This window comes from Hippocampus zosterae, chromosome 19, assembly GCF_025434085.1.
Source record: "Hippocampus zosterae strain Florida chromosome 19, ASM2543408v3, whole genome shotgun sequence".
Lineage (NCBI taxonomy): Eukaryota > Metazoa > Chordata > Actinopteri > Syngnathiformes > Syngnathidae > Hippocampus > Hippocampus zosterae.
This window is the reverse complement of record NC_067469.1, coordinates 10,214,552-10,237,079: the sequence shown is the minus strand read 5'-3', so window position 1 is coordinate 10,237,079 and position 22,528 is coordinate 10,214,552. Positions and strand designations below refer to the sequence as shown.

Here is a 22,528-nt window from a genome sequence, read left to right as displayed (position 1 = left end):
CGGATCTTATGAACCAAAGCAGAAGCTGAATCATGATCAAACTTGATGCATTTTCTGCAACGTCAATTAATAGCTCAGAAGTGATGGAAATAAAACATGATTTTCACTCAGAGTCATCGATTAAAGGAGAAAATAATCAATTGATTACGGTACTTATAAAATTAGTTGTGGCCCTAGAAATAAGTAATAAAATCATAAAATTACAAAATGAGTGGCAATCCATGAGAATCAAGGTGGTGTATTGTTGTATGTTAAAAAAAACATTTACAATTAAAGGTTCGTTTTGCGACACCCAACATTGGGCAACAACAAAAAGTGGCGACACGGTGACTGGGACAATGCTGCATCGAAACTTCCACTCGCGGAAAGAAAATGGCAAGCACAGGTGGAATATTTGAACAGGTGACAGGCTTGACTGGACGCCAGGCCAACAATCACAGCAGAGACGGCGATGAGAATGAGGAGGGTGACACGTCAGTGTGATTGAACGTTCCAAAAGTAGATTTAAAAAAAAAGTTTTTGTTCTTGTGGGGGGGGGGGGGGGGGAAGCTGCAGGTCAAACGTGTTTTTTCGTTGTGTTATTTTCCCTTCCACGCCCTCAACCACTTTGATTAGAAAACAGCATGGGAAGGAATATCAAGCTGTTGCATCAGCCTTACTCAGCAGTTTCCCAAACACTACACACACGCACACACACATTATACATTTAATGCACACGTGTCTAATGTAGCAGTTGTATTACACACGTCTACATAAAGCGTAGTTAAATCACATTGACTAAAAAAAAAAATACATACCGTAATTAAGATGAATGAATGAATTAAGATAACAATCTCGCCGTGACGTCATCCCGAGTGTCTGAGTGCTTTTCCCAAACCATGTGGTCCCTTAGTATACCGGCGACCCCAGCTGGCTGGACCACCGCCATTATTTTATAAGCAGAGTTGAGATGTATTTATTAATTGGTCATCTAAAAATTAATTTCGCGTCTTGAAAATGAATAAAATATCACATGTTTGTGTTTGACTGCTACATATTCGACGCAAGCAAGCCAATGAAGGCTGGTGGAGGACTTGTGGAATTCCGTCAACTGGTGAAAGGACGACACCTCCTGCACAACAAGCAGAACTGCAAGGAGATACGACCCGATAGACCCCCGGAAAAACAAGTGAAAACGGATTGATCAATGATGTCACACGGGAGAGAAAAGTTAGTCTTGGTGGAGGTCTGTGCTCAGATAATTTGATCATGGTTGTTTTAAGGTGGAAAATAAATGAGAAAAAAGAGAAGTCAAGCTACACCTCGGTAACAAAAGACGCTAGGTCAATCCGCCTCCCCAAAAATGATGAACCACGAGCAAAGTGTGATAAGTTGATACTTTGTGGGTTATGATTCATCCTTTGTAGTGTGGCACACTTCACTGATTCAGTTAGTTTTATAAAGTAAGGCACCCAGAAACACTGAGAAATAATAATATTTCTCTTTTAATAAAACAAATTCCTTCTTCCCACTCCTAGTCTGGGACAAATTCCACGGCAGGAAGTCAACAATCGTCAGTGAAAAACGTTACAAGTTTATAGAAATGCAGCCATTTTTTGAAAAAGACAGAAAATAACCTCAAGCGTGATGGGAAACAAAATGGCGGCCGCGTCTCCTTTCCACCTACCGGGTGCCTCTGATGTGGTGTCAAAACACAGCGAGGTATCCGTTTAGAAGACTCAATTTCCCATGGTACATCAGTGTTTGCAATAATGACGTGAGTCATTGAGATTTGAAAAAATAAAAAAAGGTGCGTTGATCCTTGGTGCACTGGCGTCCTACTTGTGCACTTCCTGCGGCGTGCTGAAGCTGTCGTACACGTTGGCGGCAAACTCCTTCACGTCGTTGTTCGACAGAAGCTCCTGAACGACACAAACCAAAACTGATAACTTTGGGATTTTTCAGAGGTTGGAAGTTTTCATTTCACCTTTTCCATTACGATTCAGAGAGTATTTCCTTCCTCCTTTTCATAAAATGCTTAATTGTCGTTGACTTTTTATCGGTGTCACGTTGATCTTTTTCAGAGGGCACGGAAATTTCTCGGCATAAATAGTGAGTAGCAAGAGACCCCTTTTGAACTCATTGACTCCCACGGACATTTTGATTGGTCAACTGGAAGGCAATTGCTTACTGCCAGACAATATATTGCTCAAGTACATTTCTCAGGCACGCATGGAGGAGGACCTCGCTTGCCCAGCTTGTCTGTGGACTTTCACTTTCTTCCCAACTGTAATGATGAACAGATGCCAGTAGATAACTTTGGATTTTAGATCAGCACATCTTTTGAGAAGAAGATAAAGACGGGCGGCGAAAGTTGATTTTTGAGGGAAAGATATGGCAACACGTTGGGCAGCAGGACAAGTTTATCCACCTCACATGCAAACATGATATGTACTATATGTGTGGTATAAACAGGGACTCCATTGTGCTGGGTAGTGTGATAAAGTGTGTGAGAAGTTGAGAAAAGGCCACAGGTCATGAAGTGAAAGGCAAATGGCATGTAAAAAAAAAGCAACTGACAATTCAAGGAAAGCGGTGGGTCAGTTCTCTCTTTTGATTTTATTTTAATTTCAGTTAGCTTATTTTTTTTTCCCCTGAGGTTTTCGGTTTCCCCCCCCATTAGATTTATTGATCACTACCAGATACGTGATGATGACAATGATGAATATTACCTGAACAAAGTGACCTGGTGTCTCGCTGCAGATGGTGTTGATCTGACCGTTGATGATGGGGATGATCTTGGCCAGTGGAAGACTGATGGACGGCAGACTACTACCCCCCCCCCCACACACACACACACAACAACACAGGAGAAGACGTCAATACAACCTGTAAAAATACAACTTCACACTGACAAGTCATCAGCGGCATTATCAAAGTCTTAAACAGACAGGTGTGCACCCACACACAAACTGACCTGTGAGGGTCGGCGTGGTGGGCGGGGTCAGTGTGGTGGGCGGGGTCGGCAGGCGGCGGGTGGAAGAACTGCGCCAGGTTGTCGAGGAGACGAGTGAATCCTCGTTGCAGGCACGCAGTCAACACGGTGTTGAAGTCTGGACTGAACATACAACATCAGCACACGTGTTTGTTAGCGTGTTTGCTGGAGTGTGCATGTGAGGAAGAAGGTGACCAAATGGCTACCTGTCCATCATGTCTCTTGTCTCGTTGAGAAGGCGGATGGTCAGGACATCCCTTTCAGTCAGACCGCAAGCCTGGACACCAATAAATAAATAAATAAATAAAATTTTTAAAAAAAAATCTGATTTTCAAAAATGAGAAAAATCAATCAATCCTTTCAAAAGAGAGTCTTTTACATGACAAAATCATTTTCTATCCCAAAACTGTAATGTTTTTTTTCAAACATGGGATAAGATTTTTCTTCCTCCAAAGATTGAAATAAACTGTGTTAAAAAAATCTGACTTTCAAAAATGAAAAAAATAAATCAATCCTTGAAGAAATCAAAATCTATTTTTATCAAATATTTTTTTTATCAAAAAACTATTTTTTTTCCAAACATGGGGCAAGAAAATATTTTTCCAAAAATTAAAATAAATTGTCTGCGTTAAAAAAAACATATAGAGAAAGAGAGGGAAAAGAGAGATTTTTTTCAGTAAAAAAATCCAAATAGGAAAAATATAATCATTTTTGAATAATAATAATAATACATTTTTTAAATCACCTTTCTTCAAGAACCCCCTCCCACCAATTTTGGGATGTGCACTATTTCGACTGAGCAGCGAGGATCTGGTTTGGTCAGTCATTTGGAAGCGTTGTGTGGTTTGCAAGCGGTCAGCTGCGTGTCTGGACCTGATCGGCGAGGGCGTTGTCATCGTCGGCCATCATGTAGGAGGAGAGCGGGCGGCAGGGGCAGGTCTCCACCTCGGCTCGGATCCAACTAATGTGCTGCTCCAGCTCCAGCAGACTCAAACTTTGCTTCAGACATACGCTGCACACACACAATGCGCAATTAAGTGTGTGTCAGTGCACAATGTTTGTGTGCGTGTGTCTGTCATTGTCTTTGGGCTCCCATTCTAAAATGGGCTGTTTATTGATAAAACAGAAATATCTTGCATCGTTTGGTTTGGTCTGGAGTTCCTTCTGAGACTGGAGGTCAATTTGTGCAATAATACTAATTGAGAATTGTTGTTTCTTCTTACCCATTCAGGGAGTTCTGCACCGACTTCTTCACTACAGTGATCAACTGTGTCAATCCTGCACAAGCAGAGAAACACAACTTTATTAGTTATGGACTGATATAAGAAGCAAGTATCTTAAAAAAACAAAACAATTTATCGATCAGTGTTATCCTTACCGTTGCCGAGGAGATGTTGAATGCTGGACAAGTACTGCTGCTGCACCTCTGGTGGTGCCTGAGGGGTCTGACAACAGGAAACAGAAACACATCCAACTTTTCTTTACACTCGAAGATCCCCTTACAGTGCGAACATCAATTAAATATCGTATCCAAGGCGGGATACCGTAACAGATCACAAAATGATGGAATTTGTGTTCTCAAATCTTCCCAGTGCGCTCCTCACCATGGGGGGCTTGCCCACAGAGTTGTCCAGGTAGAGGTAACCTCCGATGATGTTGAGCTGGATTCTCAGAAGAACCACCAGCATGCAGGTGCTGTACACGGCCACTACGCTTCGGGTGAAACCTGCCAACGGCGGACGACAAATGAGCCCAAAATGAAGAAAACGCCAGCACACGGATCGAAGCTGGACTTACTGATGATCTTCAAATCCTCCCAGATCTCCACTTTATTGGTCGGCCTGTCGGGATGAGGAGAAGACAGCAAAAATGTCAGCAGGCTCTCTGGCAAACTCAATTTGGGCTCTATTACTCTGCAATGACCTACCCATGGAAATTAGAAATGTTTAAATCGCCACCCAAGAATCGTTTCTACATTTTCACATTTCAATAAACCACACGTGTATGCAATTCGTTTCTCAGCCTGCCAGCTGGATTTTACTGCCATTCCTCCTCTTCCCAGAGACAAGTCAATATTCACCCACTATAATCAAAGCCTGTCTTGAGTTCAAATTCAAAACGATGCAACGCTGCCATCCACTGGTGTTTGTTTTTCAGTACAGTTGTGTATGAGCTTGAATTTCACAGACAGCTGGGTGAGGCACTCTTCCAATCCTACCCGGTGAAAAACGTACATGATGAACATATTCAGCAGTGGTAGGAAACATTTGGATTCCAGTTGACGACATAAAACGTCCTCAGCAGTGAATTTGTTCGTGACATACAAATAAACTTCACAGGACTTGACTTCATTTAAACTGTGAGAGGTGAAGAGTGACACTAGCCTGGTCTTTAGTATCGCAGTGAGGCTTTCCGAGTTGAGCTTGTTGACGATGGCTTCTCTCAGTGAAGGCAGCATAGACACGACTGAGAAACAAACACACAAAGCACAGCTTAACAACTTTGTGCCTATTTTGAATTCCTATTGTTGGTGTTGACTTCCTTACCAGTCATGTTGCACGTTCTCTGGTTGCTCTCAAAGTGGAACTGGCGTCTGGCCTGGGCAATGTATTCGGTGGCCTCCTTCTCTTGGAGCTCCCTGATCTTGGATCGGGCATATTTGCCCAGGAAGTACACTCCTTATGGTAGGGCAAATGGGAACGTATCATACATACATTAGCAGTAAAATGAAACATCATGATGTATTTACAATATAAAAGCCAAATCGTTATACATGTACTATTTTCTGTCAATTTAAGAATATCTACTCCATATGTCTAACATTTAGTATAATATTACAAATAGGCTATAACCGTTGAGCTTGATACAACAAGAAGAAACACGTCAATGGAAAGAATGAAGCACTTATTAACACACAAAACTATCTCACCATGGGACTACAGTACATCCAAAAGTCAAGATGACTCGGACTAAGATACTCATTCACCAAGTGAATTCCTGAGTGTGCATTAGCACACATGCTAACAGTTTCTACGGTACCTCCAAGTACAGCTCCGGTGAAGATAAATTTCCTCTTGTGACGCTTCACAAAATTCCAAATAGAAGAAAACATCCTCACACACTGAGGAATGTCCCACGGTGAAAATGTCAACAAAAGAGTCCGTACATTTATCTTTGGACACGGTGTTCCAGCAACATGCTCATGAGCTCACGAGTTTTAGCTTTAGCTAAACCGGGTTAGCAGCATGCTACCTGTCAATCGAATCGCGAACACGGAAGTCGTGCTCTACGTCACTAGATGCAATTTATTTAAAACTGATTAAAAGAAAAGATAAAATAACATTTACTTTTGAATATGATTGGAAAAGTCAAGACACATTCAAAATATACTTTTTATTTCAAGAACTTTATCATGAAAGTTCAAGAATTTGATCATCGATGGATAATTTTCTCCTCAAACTACAGGTAGTTAAAAACGGAAACAGGTCCGTCCAATATTATCTTCCCCATTTCATACTGCTTCCGGATCTCAAAATCCCTGCAACAGAGTACGCGGAAGAGTGAGACACATTTTGTTGTTTTTTTTTGTTACATACTGTATATATGCATTCTGCAACATTCTGATTTTAGAAATACTACGTGAGGTTGCCATGACAGCAGAGGAGCAGTTTAAGGCTGTATTTTCTCCGACTGACGAAGAAATTGCAAAGTGGATGGACTGCGCTTTCGAAATGGTGACTCGACTCATCAACTCTTAAAACTTTGCTTAAAAAGTTACTTAATTACTGTTTATTGTGTGTGTGCGTGCATGTGTGTGTGCGCGCGCGTGCGCGTGCGTGTGCGTATGCGTGTTTGCGTACAGGCAAAAGAGGCGCTGGACAATGGAGAAGTTCCAGTGGGGTGTTTGCTGGTCTATAAGGACGAAGTGGTCGGGAAAGGACGGAATGAAGTCAACGAAACCAAAAATGTAGGCAGAGCCATTCTGATTTGTAATATTCCCCCCCCTTTTCTCGAATCAACTGTTTCCTTTAATTTGTATATAAAAGTGTGTGTGTGTGTGTGTGTGTGTGTGTGTTACTTTCATGTCTCTTCGGGAATCAAAGTCACTGTTTTGAAAACATTTCTTCAGTGGGACATGGAAACATCATTAAACTAAATTGGAATTGTGTGTCGGTAAAATAGCCCCTCTCTGTTGCCAGACATGTTGTTGGTGTAATCAGTGCACATCAGCAAGAATGCGCTTTCAACTGTCGCAGATGCTTTCAAATGTACAAGAATCCCTCCATTCGGTTGCTTGAGACCATTCTGCGTGTGTTTGAGGCCACCAGGCATGCAGAAATGGTGGCCCTGGACCAACTCCTGGATTGGTGTCGTCTTGGCAACCAGGATGCTAGGAGCGTGTGTGAGCAAACGGTCTTGTATGTAACCGTGGAGCCCTGCATCATGTGCGCCGCTGCGCTCCGCCTTATGAGTATCCTTCAACTCGAGTCTTAATATCTTCCAAAGTAGTCATGTGATTCTTCTCATCTTGAGTGCGTGTGTTTTTTCCCTTGACCGTGCTGCGGACATTCCATTGGTGGCGTATGGCTGCGGGAACGAGCGCTTCGGAGGCTGCGGCTCCGTCTTGGATGTCTCTTCGGCTGAGCTGACTCGCACGGGAAATTCCTTCAAGGTCACCACAACTAACTTTGTTCACACATGCGCACGTGCGTGTGACAATGACTGAGTGTGTGTATGTGTGTGTTTATGTGCATGCGCAGTGTGTCACGGGCCACAGAGCGAACGAAGCCGTGGAGATGCTGAAGACGTTTTACAAGCAGGAGAATCCCAATGGTCAGCATTGAAAACGACACTAACAACATATAAATGTCATCCGGTTAACTTCTTCAGGCACTTGCATAAACAGTAAATGACATTCAAATATGACCCAAAAAAACCCAAAACATGCACACAAGTGGGCACTCTGACCTTGTAACAAGATTATTTTCATTTCCGTTATTTTCTAATACCAAACTACATTTTCTTTTTTCAGCACCCAAACCCCAAACCAGGAAGGAGTGAGATAGATTTTTTGAATGTTTTGTATTTGTTTTCTGTTGTTATTTTGAATACAGTCTAAGCCAGGCGTGGCAAAGTCTCCCGCCATTCCACCTGTTTCAAGTGATGAGCTCATCAGCAAACTTTGCAGAAGCCTGATAACGATCCTGATCATTTAAATCTGGTGTTTTGGAGGAGAGAAAACGTGGAGTATAGCGGCCCAGAGGACCGAAGTCGCCCACCCCTGGTCTAAACTACCAAGTGGCATGTTTGAAAAAGTCACTTCAAATATCCTGCCAGCAGGGGGCGCAGCCGACGAACTGACAACTTTGTACTACTGAATTTGCAATTGTTGACTGCATTTTACAAGCATTGCACTGCTTGTCACAACCTTCCCTTCACACTTAACAGGAAAATGGGAGCGCCAAATGCACTTCTACTCATGAGCATGCAAATATATGTAAATGTAAGGGGAGTATTTGAGCGTTTGGATGTCACCGCAGAGGAAGAGAAGATGGAGATGGCTGAAGAGAAAGCACACACCAGTCAGATTTCAAAACGAGCATAGTCTAATAGGAGACGTCACTTTTTGGAAAAGTGAGACGGCAGCACCCGTGAAAATAAACAACACATTTCTTCTTTTTTTTTTAAGACAGTGAAGGGTTGTGTTGATGTCAAGTCAACTGTATTTATAGAGCACTTTTAAACAGCCATCGTTGTATGTACAATGTGATGTGATTCTAACGTTCCTAATGAAGTGTCTGGTGAGCGTGAAAGGCCAGAAAGGACAAAAAGCCACTTTATGGATTTATTGTTTATTAAGTTAAACATTCAAACCTGATCCAATAAATATGGTTTATATGCAGAATCCTGCATCTGTTTGTTCACCTTTACCAATCAACAGTCCATCACTGAAAAATAAAAATTACAAACTTGTACTTTGACCCGATTAGATGTCTACCATCATGCCAAAGCATCCCCCCAATGTCATCGAAGTGTGTAATATGTCAATCCAATCCAATCGAATCCAACATGCAACTTGTTTCATCGTATAACTTGGAATCGATGTGCTGCTTTAGTAGCGCCCCATGCAGATCAATGACAATCATCAACAACAGAAAGTGACACTTTATGAGCTTGAAATGTGTTACTGTTGATCTGTAAGCTTGCTCACAGGCCGTTGTCACAAATGTCCAGTGGTGCCTCAAGATAAGATCACTCGTTCCGTGATCACACCCACAACTCGCTTGTGTCCGAAATTGTCTTTCTCCAATGAAATGAATCGAAATGCCATTAATTGGCCCAAGGGTAGATTGGCGAAATGAAACTGATTTCTCAGGAATTTCGTCACGCTGCATCAAGTGAGTCGACATTGTCCTTTGCTTTCTGGTGTGCGCACCTTGGCCACCCGGGGGTACTAAACAACAAATGCATATTCTGTTCATTGAGATGTCGCACCTCTGAGCTCATCAGTACTGCAGTAACAGTCGTCTTTCTACGCTCAGGATAAAGAATACGACTATTGCTATTGTCTGTCTACATGTGTTGTTGCACACTTGTATCTCAATGTTTTGCTCGCAAGACACATCTAAAAAAAAATAATTGTAATTGGGGTCACTCGTATCTCAAGGCACCGCTGTACAAAATATAATGTAACAAGCGATTTGGAAAGCCTGATTAGGACCTTTTCATATGACCCACGAGGGTATGAGCAGCATGCTGAAAAAGTGGATGCAGACTCTGTCTCACAGTTGAGAGATTCTGGGTTTGAATCTCACCTTGGTCCTTCCAGTGTCTGTGGCGCTTGTCATATATGCTAGCTTCATTGGAGACTAAACCGTTTGTCTGGATTGACCAATCCAGGGTATACCTGGCTCCTCATTCAAAGTCAACTGGGGCCCATCCATGACCTCTATAAGAACATTGATGGATGGAGTGCAAGCGCTTGACATTGACTTCTGACCTAGGAGGAGTCACAGTTGATCTTGTGGCTTGGTTGAGGTTTTTGAGTCTGTCCATTAACATGTGAGGACATCATGACAAAATGAAGTCATGACTGTGACGCCCTCGTCGAGACCTCTCATTTGACATATGACAACATGTGCTTTCAAGAAGATCAATTTTGACCTGGCTATTTGTTGATGAGCAAGTGTCTGTTTGTCTGTGTGTGCGTGTCTACTTGTCAGTACTGGACAGTTTTTTTTTTTATCATGACCATTACCATGATGTTTGACTAAATATGATTTAATGACAAATCATTTTGACCTATTTTGTGTTATGTCCTTGTGACAGTGTGTGCATGTGTATATGTATATATCGTTTTGCCAAAATAAAGAAAAGGGTTTAAGTGTGTGTCCCGGATCCCGTTTTCAGTCTTGTTGGTGCTGATAGATGGAGTTCAATAGTCACAGCTCTGCAATCCTTGTGCTGTCTTGGTGGGCGGAGCTTGACATGTGACCTCACATGTGTGTGACTCCACTGACATGCACAACAAGTTCACTCACCTTTGACCTTGGCTGCGGAGAAAGGGAAACTTTTAGGATGTGTGTGCATGTGTGTACTTGTGCATGGATATACAATCTGTCCCATTTATGTGCATTTGTGTATGTGTGTGTGTGTGTACCTGTATGCGGCTGGTCCCAGATGTAGCTGTTGAGTATTTCCCCGAGCACGTAGAAGACACAAAGGACGGCAGAGAGTACAGCGAAGAAGAGGAAGCGGCCGAGCGACGTGATGCGCTCGAGGATGGGGTACACCCACATGCCCGTCACCTGGTGCACCCAGTAAGTCCTGCGCGCACACACACGCACGCACATCGTGCAAAACAAAGAGATGAGCACAAGGCATGGCGCGGGCAAGCAGAAGACGGCTGAGAACGGCCGCACCAGAGGATGTAGCCCATGCCGAAGCAGCAGACGGCCGCCAAGCCGCATGACCTGCTGGGGTACCGATGGCGGGTGGTGCGCATCTCGATAATGATGAACGGCAGCACGGTGGTGTGCTGGAAGGGAGGAAATAAATCACACATTTCAAGATGGAGCAGAAATGTGCTATCATCGTTACCGGTGAACTTCACGAGACAAAATTTTCAGTAAGTAAGTAAGCATCAATTGACACACGGTTGCTCTACTTAAGATTTTAAATGGCTTGAACTTGAGGCGAACTCGACATTTCGACAAGTTTTCAAGTTGACATTTTGCCGCAGACTCTTAAGGAGCTTATCTCGCGCTCGGCGGCGGGCAGGCGTGCTCGTGCTCAACAACCGACACCCCCCCCCCCCCCGCCAGAATACTTTCAACTTTGAACCGTTCCTGCTGCAACGGGCGCCTTTCGATGGTCATAATGGGGACATTTAGCACATTTCAGGATGAAGGACCACTTTTTTTTTGGTGCTCTTTCTTGAGTTGTGCCTTTCTCTCCTTTCTTGACATCACCCGACCACTCCCTCCAGCGATGGGAATAATCACACAGTTGCCATGGCAGCTAGTATAAACACGACACATCGATACCATGGAATACTGCTAAATATTTACTTCCAGAGCCATGACGCGTGCACACACACACACACACTTGAAGGTTGGTGGTGTTCTGATTGTTTTGGTGCTTGGCGAGACCACCGTAGCAACCATTTGTCTATTGCATCATTTACTGGAGAGCAAGAAGACACCTTCCATGCATGCATGCATGCATTCACACACACACACACACACACACACACACGCACACACATACACACACACACACACACGCACACACGCACACACACACACACACGCACGCACACGCACGCACACACACGCGCATGCACACGCGCACGCACACTCGCACGCACACTCGCACACACTTGGTGTGTGTGCCTGTATGGTTGTGGGAAGTGAAAGTTGGCGGGATGATTCAAATTCAGTCTTTTAATCCTAATCAAATTCATCAGCGACTGTGATAATTCTTTTTAATTTTTTTTTTAACATGCTCTTTGTAAATCAGATATTTTCAACCACTGCGGGTGGTCTTGAATTACCCCCCCCCCCCCCCCCGCCCACACACACACACACACCCCACAATCCAACCTCACCATGCCATGGTTGAGCCACTGAGGGATGAAGTTGTCCAGCAGTTTGGGGTAGATCAACTCTCGGTCATAAAGGTACAAACTCCAGAAGGTGAACACTACAAACTGCGAACACAGAAAAGGAGCCTGTCAGCAGACGTGCACGTATAATATAATACAATACATCTTTATTTATCTAGGGCTTTCAGAACAGCTGCAATTCAAATCAACAAGCTCGCGGCGCTTCAATCAAGAACCGAGCGCTGCATTCAGGAACGATGGGAAGTCTGTCCTTTTGCGTCCAAAAAGTACGATGGAAGTCACAATTCCTACTGGGCAAATCATCATTGTCGTTCCCGAGATGCAATTTGACATCTGCAATTATGTGGAATATACTGCATTTTTTTTCTTCCACTAGCTCATGCAAGCGCTGACTTTGTATATTTTGCTCCACTTGTGTCTTTGAATCACTTTGACGAGTGGTTATCCAATTGGCCGGCATTAAAATCCTGACGCATTATCAACATAAGACTCGCCGGCGCTCATCATGTCTTACATGATGCCTGCAAAACCATCGGAAAAAGTCCGCTGTGATGAGATTTCGGGAACAAAGAGGAGGATACGATCCACATCCGTCACCGATTATGCATTTGTGTACGTGTCCACCTGCTCACCACGCCAAAGGGGAAGGCCAGGACGGCCAACATCCAATCCCTCAGGCTAATCAGCTTCCTGAGCTGCCTCTCCTGCTCCCGGTTTTCGCTGGCTCTCGTCATTAGACTAGAGACGTCGATTAGCACGCAGAGGGCAAAGAACACCGCCTGGATCACCTGCAACGTAACGTTCAAAGATGACAGACAGCTCTCAAGTCTCCTGCACAAGAGTCAGACATCAACTTCAGTCACAACAATGGGCAGGATGTACTTTTGTAGCAATATTGTATGCCAATATTTTTAGAATCAATTATCTGAGTAATAAAAAAAAACAACAACAACAACAACAAAAGAATTTCCATGGTGAAAGTGAGGTACAACACCTCACGTTTGACTGTACTGTTTGACTTTGAGTGCGTGTGGCTTTAAAAGGCGGGGCCTGGGCTGGTGAGTGATGTGTGAGTCAGCCAATATGCGTGCCCAGCTGCCATGTTCTCTGCTGCCATCTAGGGGCAGCATTTCTCAATTTTGACTCAACTTCAAGTCACCAAAAAGTGAGTAAATATGAGCGAACGATGGTGCCAAACTCTGAAAATACACCCAAGTTGAAAAACAAAAGGGAATGGCAGAAAATTTAAAGTAGCAATTTCTATTTTTACGGGTTCCATCCTGGGCATTTTTTTTCTAAATAAAATCATTTCTAAGCCATTTATTTTAGAGTCATATTGTCAGTTGTGTTTGAGATGACATTTAAGTTTTCAAGGGCAATTTTTTTTTAATTAGGTCGACTGTTTGATACCCAGTGGCGTACCGTCAGGGCCAGCAAGGCCTTCTCTGCTGGCCTAAACATTCTCAGAAGAGTAAATTTATTAAATTTAGATACAATATTGCTACTCTATTAAAATAGAATAACAAATTTAATTGATGTTATTTTATTTTCATAAATGTGTAAACAAAATTATTCTCTGTATTCTTTATGTCATATTATTTCCATGTCATAATTAAGGGTGTGGAAAATAATCGATATTAATCGATACATCGATGCGCACGTGCGCGATGCGAGTGCATCGGCTCATTCACTGGGTACGACGCGATTGACGGGTGAAATCGAGATTCATCACGATGCATTGGTGGGTATCGATAAAATCTGATTCAAGCGCCGTTTTATTCATGTTAAACGTCACCTATCTGCCCTTTCCTAGGCGCAATGAATGCACCATCATTGTTTTGCGTTGTGTGTTGAATACGGACGGTAGCCGCGCGTCACATACAGTCCAGTACACAACTAACGAAACACTATGGAAGTTCGCGCAAGCAGCAGCGAGGAAACTACTGTATTTAATGCTTACGCAACATCGCAACATTCAGATCTTATGTTTGGAAATACTACGGCTTCGAAAAGAAAGACGGAAAGATTGATAAAAGCTCCGTAACTTGCAAAGAAAGTCGCACTACGAAGCCATACAACGGCAGCACCACAAATATGCAGACCACTTAAAACGATGGCACCAGATCACCGACAAGACATTTTGACACTCAGTGAGAGTGGTCTGTGTACGCTACAATACACACAGCAGCTTTGAGGCTGTGACTGCCACATTGTTTCAATTGTATTTTTTTTCCTGTCCTATGGAGATGGATATTTCATATAAGACACTCAGCGAGTAGTCTGTTTGTGTTTACACTACAGCAACAGCTGTGAGTCTCAGGTGCCAAATTGTTTACATTTTCTTTGCACAAAACCCAATTGTGAAAGGGCTTAAATAAGTTATTTTACACGTTCTACTGTTTATAAGGAATAAAGTGGTCTACTTTTTGCAATACGATACTGAATTCCATCTTTTTTTTAAACTTTTTTTCTTTGCGTATTTGCATCATGTTTAATTGCACACACAATATCACAACAAATTGCACTGTATCGTATCGGATCGCATTGATTTGAACTAAATGTGTATCGCGTCGTATCACATCGTGAATACGGTGAGCTGTATCGCATCGTGTCGCCAGAAAATTCCATGTATCGTCTAAGTATCGCATCGCTGGTAGTGCATCGAGATGTGTATCGACTTGTCCTCAGTGCTGAGATTCACATCCCTAGTCATAATGTTATTTTAAATAACATTGAAAGCCACTCGATAAATAACTTATTTATTATGGTAGAGTTTTTAACCAATCATATTTCAGATAGCTTGTGTTGTCAGGGAAACTAAACTTGCTAGGGGCCTTCAATGAACGGGCAGTCAGGTTGCAATAGCCAATCAGATCACGAGTCTGCGTACCAGGGCCAGCGAGAAGGGTTTACGTTGACACTGGACGTGCGCGTTCGGTGATTGGATTAGCACCTGCTAGAGGGAGCTGTTGCTGCATTTTGACCCAAAATGGCCGAAGGAGAAGACGATCTGGTTGCAGGACTACTTTCCACACAATTTTCAAGACGGACCTTCCACTGGATTTAGTAATTTAAGTTGTTTACCAAGGCAGCAAGGAAACATCAGAGCACGGCTGGGCACTTAGAAGCTGCGGTGCGTTTAAAAACGTTTGGGGACACTCGCGCAGATCTGCAGCTCAGTGAACAGGCACTACAATGGTGAGTAATTAAATTTTATTTTACATTTCTTCTTTTTATTTTATTTCTTTAGTATTAATGGTCACGAAATAAAATGACAAAGATACAAAAATGTATCAAATAAATCAGCTCACCTGCAACTTATAATGGCGCATTGTAGTCAGCTTTGTGCACTAAAATTAGTTCAATCTCAGCTGCTCAACATTTTCAGTTATTTGCTGTTGTATAGCCTATTCTCAAAATGCAAATGATCTGTTAACTTTATTTTCAAATAGTTTGTTTTGTTATTGTGTGGTTGGGGTCTTATATGAAACTGCGACATTGCGCAATTTATTGGACAGACTTTATGATCACACAGCGTAATTTGGGTGGCTTTTTATTTAGTATTTTTTAAATCTTTTTATTTCTGACAATACTGTAAATTTAGTTTCCTGCTCTTAATTGTGAATGCATACTTGATGGTTTTAAATGCTCCTGAAATCAAGTGCTGCCCGACGAGCCTATATTGTGTTAATGTATGTGACATCACTGAAGGCCTAAAGTTGAAATGCACGGCCCGCCACTGTCATACCTAATTAATGATCAAATTAATCAACAACTATTTTGATGACCAGTTTATTAATTTGATCCCGTTGCTTAAATAATATTGTTGTGTTTAATCAAAATAAGACATTTGCATGCGGCTGTCAAGTAGAACTCTGAGGCTGCAACATTCACACATGACTCGACTATCGACTTTCAAATCTTCAACTCATAAGCTGCATCTCACCTTGAGCATCAAAGTGCGACTGGGGGCACAGATACCTTGGCTGCCTGAAAACATTCCACTTCAAGGAGAGCTGAGCTCGCCACGTAACAGGGAGGAGTCACATAGTCTCGTTTTCAATCAATAAATGTAGAAACGCACTTGCAAGCAATCGGATCCGCTGGGTTAAAAAGGGCAATCGCGCTGATTGCAGGCTTCGTTTGCGACCGAAAAAAAATACATAGGTCTTGACAGAAATAACAAATCTGGTTATGAGCCTTGCTAGGTGTCGCGAGTAAGCTTCAGATGAAAAAAAAAATTAAATGTCGCAATCTTCCGTACCGCTTGATCCTCACTAGAGTCGCGGGGGGTGCTGGAGCCCATCCCAGCCGTCTCCGGGCAGTAGGCAGGGGACACCCTGAATCGGTTGCCAGCCAATCGCAGGGCACACATAGACGAACAACCATCCACGCTCACACTCACACCTAGGGACAATTTAGAGTGTTCAATCAGCCTGCCATGCATATTTTTGGAATGTGGGAGGAAACCGGAGCACCCGGAGAAAACCCACGCAGGCCCGGGGAGAACATGCAAATTCCACACAGGGAGGCCGGAGCTGGAATCGAACCCGGTACCTCTGCACTGTGAAGCCGACGTGCTAACCACTGGACTACCGGGCCGCCCTATGTCGCAATTAACAGAGTGAAACAGAGTTCCCTCATATGGCGAGCCCATTGACAACCATACAATATTGTCTTCTGTCTGAATGCTAGCAGCGAACCCACCCAAAGAAAAATAGACTCTCTTCTTTCACCAGAACATAAAAGTTTGTTTCTAGCGCTGTCCGTTCTTCAGTAATCAGCAGTCAAACAGAAGTTAGTTTCACCCAAAACTTCAATTTCTGACCAAAAAAGGGGAGAAAAACAGAAAAATAAAATTTTTAAGAAGAAAAAAAAAACATGCCAAGCAAAACTATGACTTTGACACAAATACAACAACAAAAACGTAACTGAGATGGGTGTTTTGATGGCAAAATATTAATTAATTTCTTCATTCTTTTTCTTACTTCCACTTGGCACTGTGACACATACTATAGCTAGTGCAGATGTCATGTTGCAAATCTTGTTTTTGGTTTTAAAGGTTGTACGTGTTCTGTTGCGAGGCTGCTGCAGGCAATGGTCAAAATATCATCCAAGTACAACATGCCGCTCATGAGGAAAAATACGATGATTTTTTTTAGATTTGCAGAGCAATCTGAACCATTACTCAACAGCCACACAAGTCGAGTCTGATAATGAAATTCAGACATCCATACATTAGCTTAGCGTGGCCAATCGAGGAAACTTCGAGAGGTCCGGTGAAAATGAAAAAAAAAAAAAAACAATCGACCTCTTGTTCCCATACGCGCGCATGTTTTTCTACACTCCGCCTGTGTGAAAGCAAACATTGTTTTCGCAGGCAATCGTAAAAAGGAAGTTGTGTTTATTCGCACTCATCATTCTGCCGTCACACACTAAATCCAATTAGACATCACTCAAACTTGTGCTCAGAAGTTTATGAACTCCACCAGAATTTGGAAAATATTCGTCATTTTTGGGAAAACAGGCTTGATGACTGGAAGCTGGGCATCACGTTCTTTTTCTTTTTTGCTATGTTAATAACAACTGTGCTATTACTCTCCTTGATTTGTACTTTTCAATCATTTGTATCATTTAGCGATGGTTTTGCGCCACACTGCTGCTTCAGATAATATTTACAGCATTTCAACTGTATTATTTTCGGCATTTAAACCGCATTATTTTTGTAACGCGACACAATTTCCCAAAATGAAAGTCTGTCAGACTTGGATGAATTAACGGCTGTTTGAAAACTGTAGTGTTTTATATATATATTGTACACATGGTTAAAAAAATATTCAAAAACCTCTTGGCGCAGCATAAACAGCAAAACCACAGGCCACAAAAAGTGTGGGGTTTTAAAAATATATTGAACAGGTGCCAAATTAAACTATCTGGGCGTCCATCGTACTGCTGCTGCTGTGACAATTTCAGTCACGGATTGAATTCTTTCTTTTTATCTATGCATCCATCCATCCACGCCCATAAACATAAGGCGAGGAGAAGGAAAGCAAGTAGAACGAGAGATGGCTTCAAAGTGAAATAGGAGAAGTTAACACGGGAGAGAAAATAAGGGGTCGAAGCAGGCGAGCAATTTGGCTAACATGTTAGGTGGCTAGCAGAGGAAGCGGCGCGTTGATGGTGGACATCCTTCCTCACCAAAGCCGCCCCTGTTGGGCTGACGAAAGCAGAACCTCTTAGGTAAGAAACAAATGATTTGATTTAGCTCAGCGCGAATTTGTTGAATGGCAAATGCCAAACAAACAAACAAACAACCGCGCCTTGAAAAATGAAGCTAAGCTAGCCGGCTCAATAGGCGATAAATCCGATCCAAGCCGAACTGAGCCGAGCCGAGCCGAAGCTAACAAGGCGAGGCGAGGTGAGTCGAGGCGACGCTCACCAAGTCGATAAAGGTGAGGAACTTCCAGCTGCCTCCGTATGTCTGGCGCGCCGGCATGTCCAGAGCCTTGTAGTGGCACAGGATGGAGAAGTAGGACAGCAGGATGGCGATGCGGAGGATCTGTGACGGGATAAGCGCCATGATGTCCGCTCTCGGCTCCCTTTCGCCCTTTTCTTGACCTTTTCTGGCTTTCGCTCTCCTCTCGGTGTCTCGTTGCGACGCGCGCCCTGTGCGATTTTGGTGCGTCCGTGCTGCCTGCTGGCGCACCGCCCTCACCCGCCACCACCCTCCTCGTTCCTGCCTACCCCCCCCCCCCGCGAGCCTGTATTATATTATTTTTTAAATTTATTTATTTTAATCTTTATTGAACAAATCAGAATACAATTCTCAGCAAACAGAAAACAAAACGAACTGCTGCCAATACATACACTCTCCCCGCGAGCCGTCGTCTGCTTCCGCATTGACGTTGTGACGAGGAGAGATGACAGAGGAGGGAGGAAGGCACAGCTTGTTCCTAATAAACTCTTCATTTCAAACAAAAATAGGGAATTACACTTGTAAATTACACACAATATTCACCCAACTAACACATATACAACCCCTGGCAAAAATTATGGATTAATCAGCGGATGTTCATGAACTAAAAAAAAAAAAGCAGATCACAGACATGACAAAACCAAGTCATTTCAAAAGGCAAATTTCAGGTGTTAAAACTAAAAGTAATCAAAGAAAAAATGTGGTAGTAAGTTACATTTTAAGACCAAAAAGAGGAAGAAAAATATGGAATATCTTAATTCTGTGGAAACAATTATGGAATCATCCTGTACATTGCCATTAGCAAAACTAACACCTACATCAGATTCAAACTGCTGGTTAGTGTGCAAGTTAAACAGCGATGACCACACTTTGGTGAGCTATTGCACCAAGTGGACTGACATGAATCAGTAACTGTTACCGACTACTAACATTTTTTTCTTGATTTGGTTTAGTGTTTCTTAAAGCCAGAAAATCATCATTTGAAATGACTTCAGTTTTGGTCTGTGACCAGGCTTTGGAACTCAAAAGTCATATCTGAAATCATCTCCCCTCCCATAGGAATGAATGGAAATGCCACAAAACAACAACAATAAAAAATGTCACATGTATTTTAGTGAGGAAAAATAGCACTCCAAAATATATGACTTAATGTTAATTATCCTGTATATTTCGGCATGTGATGGCCGCACTCTGTCGTTGTCTCCGTTTCAGTGCATGACGACCTGTTGAGGACAGCTTTTATGTGTCTTTTTTTTCTCGTAAACTTTAAGTGGGAGTGGCATCACGCAACTTGAAGCCTCTTTTTTGATGGATGATTTATTCGTCGCCAAACTGGTTCTCATTAATTTAGTTGTGTGTCCTGCCGTGTCCAGCACTTGTATCTCAAGGTACAATTTTACAAAGAAATTGATATAGGATATTGCTCACAGAACCAATGAAACTTGCAACAGCGTATTTGTATGCAAGGTATCTAAAAGTACATTTTCCACCTTATCAGTCCAAGGAAGTCTTCCTTTCTGTTGGATCAATCTGTGACAGTTTAAATGTGATTGGATTAAAGTTTCCTTCGGTGCACTGAGCCAGAGCCTCTTATGGATTCGCCGGAGTGGAACCGTAGCATGCTCATTTCCCCGTTAAGAAGTGACAAAGGAAGCTGAAAGTTTTCTCACTGACTCGGAACTCTGTTGTTGTGGTTTCGCGCGACAGAGCACGACAAAGCACCGTCAGGGTGCAGCAGACAGTCGAGACCCGGGCAAGACGAAGACGACCGTGACGAGCTGTGTAGTCTGTGACAGAACGCAACCTGGATGCTCACTGCCGTCTCAAAATGACATTATCCGTCAAGTCCCGCCCACACACGGCTGACCGGCACTGCTCGTTGCAATTTCCGACTGGAAAACTCGGATTTGCAACTTCTAATAAACTTAACACACATTCCTTGCTTTTACACATATTTACATTTCAAATGGGACTGTCCAAATTAACATGTTAGTTTTCCTCAAAGTCACACTTTTTTAAAACTTGCAATTATCACACCACCATTAGTTGATCTGGTAGTGTAGCACACACTTACCGAAAGAGAAAGTCACACAAGTGGAGGTAGCATATAAGAAAATAAACCTGAGAGTAATGTTTTATTATTTGTTTGTATCCGTTCCTATGACACGCATGTGAAAATGTGTTCGTTGAATGTATACTACTACCGTGACTTTAATGCTGAATTTTGTTAGCATGTCAATGGTGTTTTACATTGTGCGTTAGCATTACGCCGCTGATGTTTGGAACAAGCTACTTGTTTGTAACACGAAGTTTGCGTTGTATATAAATGTACAGTGTGCGTAGTTGTTTTTGTCATGCGTTTAGTTTTATAGTGACAGTCTTACAAAATGTGAAATCTGTTGTTTATTGTTGGGCTCGAATTTGAAATCTTTCAATCATATTTGCATACGGTAAGCGTATTTGCCCACTTGGATATTGAGAAGAGTATGAAAAACTAGAACATTTAACTTTTGATGATTTTACTTTTAATTAATTTACTTGTCAATCCATCCATTTTCTACCACTTATTGTCAATTGTTTTGAAATGTGAATCATGATTAATAATGTGAATCGATTGACAACTCTAATTCCAACGCTCAAGGACTCGGCCAAAGTAGGGCTACAGTTTATCGGTTTGTTGGGTTTATTTCCCCATAACGACTTTTTAAATTCATGGGATTCTCACTGCTATGCGCGGCGGCAAACAAGATGAGCTAGTTTAGAAAGTCATCTTGGGGTTATTTTACGGCCAGATCGCACACAACCCTTGAAAACGTCATAAATTTTTTACATACTGATTTTTTTTTCGTATTCATGCAATTCTGTCGTTCAAAGTGTGTCACTGCTAATGAGCACAGCTTAACTAATGCGGCGGCAAACAAGATGAGCTCGTTTCCGATATTCACATTGTGTTTATTTTAAGGTCAGTTCTCTCACATCCTTTAAAAATGCATTAAAATGTTACCTTTATCAATTTTAAAGCTTTTTGTTGTTCGTGGGATTCCGTAATTGAAAGTGCGTCACTGTTCCTGAGCGCTGCTTAAACTAACGCGGCGGCAAACAAGATGAGCTCGTTTACAAAAGTCATATTGGGTTTATTCTCAGGCCAGATCGCCCACAGCCCTTAAGAAAACGTTATTAAATGTTAACGTAATCAGAAATGAAGCTTTTTGGTGTTGTGTGTTTCATCACGTGTCATTACAATGTGTCAGTGCCTCCCATGGCCACTGCGGCGCGCTGCTCCTTCCCACTCATGTTCAATCTCACTGAAGATGCCCTTTTATTTTACAGGTACTGTACTTGAACTTTCGCCTCCAGCTGTCAAGTAATTCCCGCGCCACACCTCGATACACTCTTTGTGGGTGCGTGCGTGTTATGCACGTTTAAAGCGACAGCGCAAAAGATTCCTACATGGAACGATGTTATGCAATGCTCGTAGTCCAAGTATGTTAACGAAGGCAACCCGCCCACCACTAATCCGTGAGACTCTGCAGGTGTGGTCGGAGCGGTTTGTGCACGCGTGTATGAGTAAGCATTATTCATCCGTCAGCTGTCACAGGGGAGCTTTGTATTGCGTTCAGGGACAAGAGCCCGAGGCGACCGGCTGTATGAGCACTTGTTGCTTGTTGGTTTTTTTTTCTTTGTTTTTACACTTTCAACGTCTTTGCGGTGACGACACTTTTGGCAAGCGCATACTTTTTTTAGAGCGAGGGATCGCTGTACGTACATGTAGTAGCCACTGAATTAGACAATCTGATGAGTTACAAATGGTCATTTGTAATACTCAGAACAACAAAAACAAAAAATCAATGAGTCTATATGTTATTTTGCCTAAAAATATCAAACACAGATGATCACTTGTCATTGACTCTGACACCACATTTGTCAAAATAAATAACCTGCTTGTCACCTA

General features: G+C 42.5%; 3 protein-coding genes and 2 long non-coding RNA genes across 6 annotated transcripts; 2 read left to right on the top strand and 3 right to left on the bottom strand.

The window, feature by feature from the left end:
• Positions 1-1,468: 1,468 nt before the first annotated feature.
• Positions 1,469-6,242, bottom strand: pex3 (peroxisomal biogenesis factor 3). Of its 2 annotated transcripts, none has more exons than XM_052052274.1 (12): positions 6,014-6,242; positions 5,521-5,652; positions 5,359-5,440; positions 4,772-4,815; positions 4,579-4,700; positions 4,353-4,419; positions 4,198-4,252; positions 3,848-3,986; positions 3,181-3,251; positions 2,957-3,097; positions 2,712-2,811; positions 1,469-1,901 (listed from the first exon to the last, which is right to left on the bottom strand). In XM_052052274.1, exons 1-12 carry the CDS (start codon positions 6,084-6,086, stop codon positions 1,818-1,820), a joined length of 1,110 nt encoding a protein of 369 aa, XP_051908234.1. In that variant the 5' UTR covers positions 6,087-6,242; the 3' UTR covers positions 1,469-1,817. The 2 variants fall into 2 exon arrangements, with proteins under 2 accessions (XP_051908234.1, XP_051908235.1); XM_052052275.1 differs by having other exon boundaries at positions 2,712-2,808.
• Positions 6,243-6,480: 238 nt separating this feature from the next.
• Positions 6,481-8,879, top strand: adat2 (adenosine deaminase tRNA specific 2). The gene is made up of 6 exons (XM_052052283.1): positions 6,481-6,708; positions 6,837-6,941; positions 7,295-7,447; positions 7,542-7,646; positions 7,735-7,807; positions 8,007-8,879. The coding sequence occupies exons 1-6, from the start codon at positions 6,625-6,627 to the stop codon at positions 8,033-8,035; spliced, it is 549 nt and encodes a 182-aa protein (XP_051908243.1). The 5' UTR covers positions 6,481-6,624; the 3' UTR covers positions 8,036-8,879.
• A 1,347-nt stretch (positions 8,880-10,226) lies between these two features.
• aig1 (androgen-induced 1 (H. sapiens)) lies at positions 10,227-18,838 on the bottom strand. Its single transcript, XM_052052277.1, has 6 exons — positions 18,541-18,838; positions 12,734-12,889; positions 12,084-12,185; positions 10,897-11,012; positions 10,635-10,801; positions 10,227-10,527 (listed from the first exon to the last, which is right to left on the bottom strand). Exons 1-6 carry the CDS (start codon positions 18,679-18,681, stop codon positions 10,508-10,510), a joined length of 702 nt encoding a protein of 233 aa, XP_051908237.1. The 5' UTR covers positions 18,682-18,838; the 3' UTR covers positions 10,227-10,507.
• On the bottom strand, positions 15,891-17,835 carry LOC127591970 (uncharacterized). The gene is made up of 2 exons (XR_007960041.1): positions 16,723-17,835; positions 15,891-16,367 (listed from the first exon to the last, which is right to left on the bottom strand). It is a non-coding gene; the product is annotated as an uncharacterized LOC127591970 (long non-coding RNA).
• Positions 18,068-21,780, top strand: LOC127591969 (uncharacterized). The gene is made up of 2 exons (XR_007960040.1): positions 18,068-18,341; positions 20,284-21,780. It is a non-coding gene; the product is annotated as an uncharacterized LOC127591969 (long non-coding RNA).
• Positions 21,781-22,528: the final 748 nt, after the last annotated feature.

Coding starts and splice junctions, on each gene's coding strand:
- pex3 (XM_052052274.1), bottom strand. CDS start 6,086: ATGTTTTCTTCTATTTGGAATTTTGTGAAGCGTCACAAGAGGAAATTT. Junction 4,816..5,358: donor ACTGCGATACTAAAGACCAG/GCTAGTGTCACT, acceptor TCATCCCGACAG/GCCGACCAATAAAGTGGAGA. Junction 3,987..4,197: donor GTGCAGAACTCCCTGAATGG/GTAAGAAGAAAC, acceptor GTGTGTGTGCAG/CGTATGTCTGAAGCAAAGTT.
- adat2 (XM_052052283.1), top strand. CDS start 6,625: ATGACAGCAGAGGAGCAGTTTAAGGCTGTATTTTCTCCGACTGACGAA. Junction 7,448..7,541: donor CTGCGCTCCGCCTTATGAGT/ATCCTTCAACTC, acceptor CGTGCTGCGGAC/ATTCCATTGGTGGCGTATGG. Junction 7,808..8,006: donor CAAGCAGGAGAATCCCAATG/GTCAGCATTGAA, acceptor TTCTTTTTTCAG/CACCCAAACCCCAAACCAGG.
- aig1 (XM_052052277.1), bottom strand. CDS start 18,681: ATGGCGCTTATCCCGTCACAGATCCTCCGCATCGCCATCCTGCTGTCC. Junction 12,186..12,733: donor TGGCCTTCCCCTTTGGCGTG/GTGAGCAGGTGG, acceptor CTGTGTTCGCAG/TTTGTAGTGTTCACCTTCTG. Junction 10,802..10,896: donor GGCATGGGCTACATCCTCTG/GTGCGGCCGTTC, acceptor GTGTGCGCGCAG/GACTTACTGGGTGCACCAGG.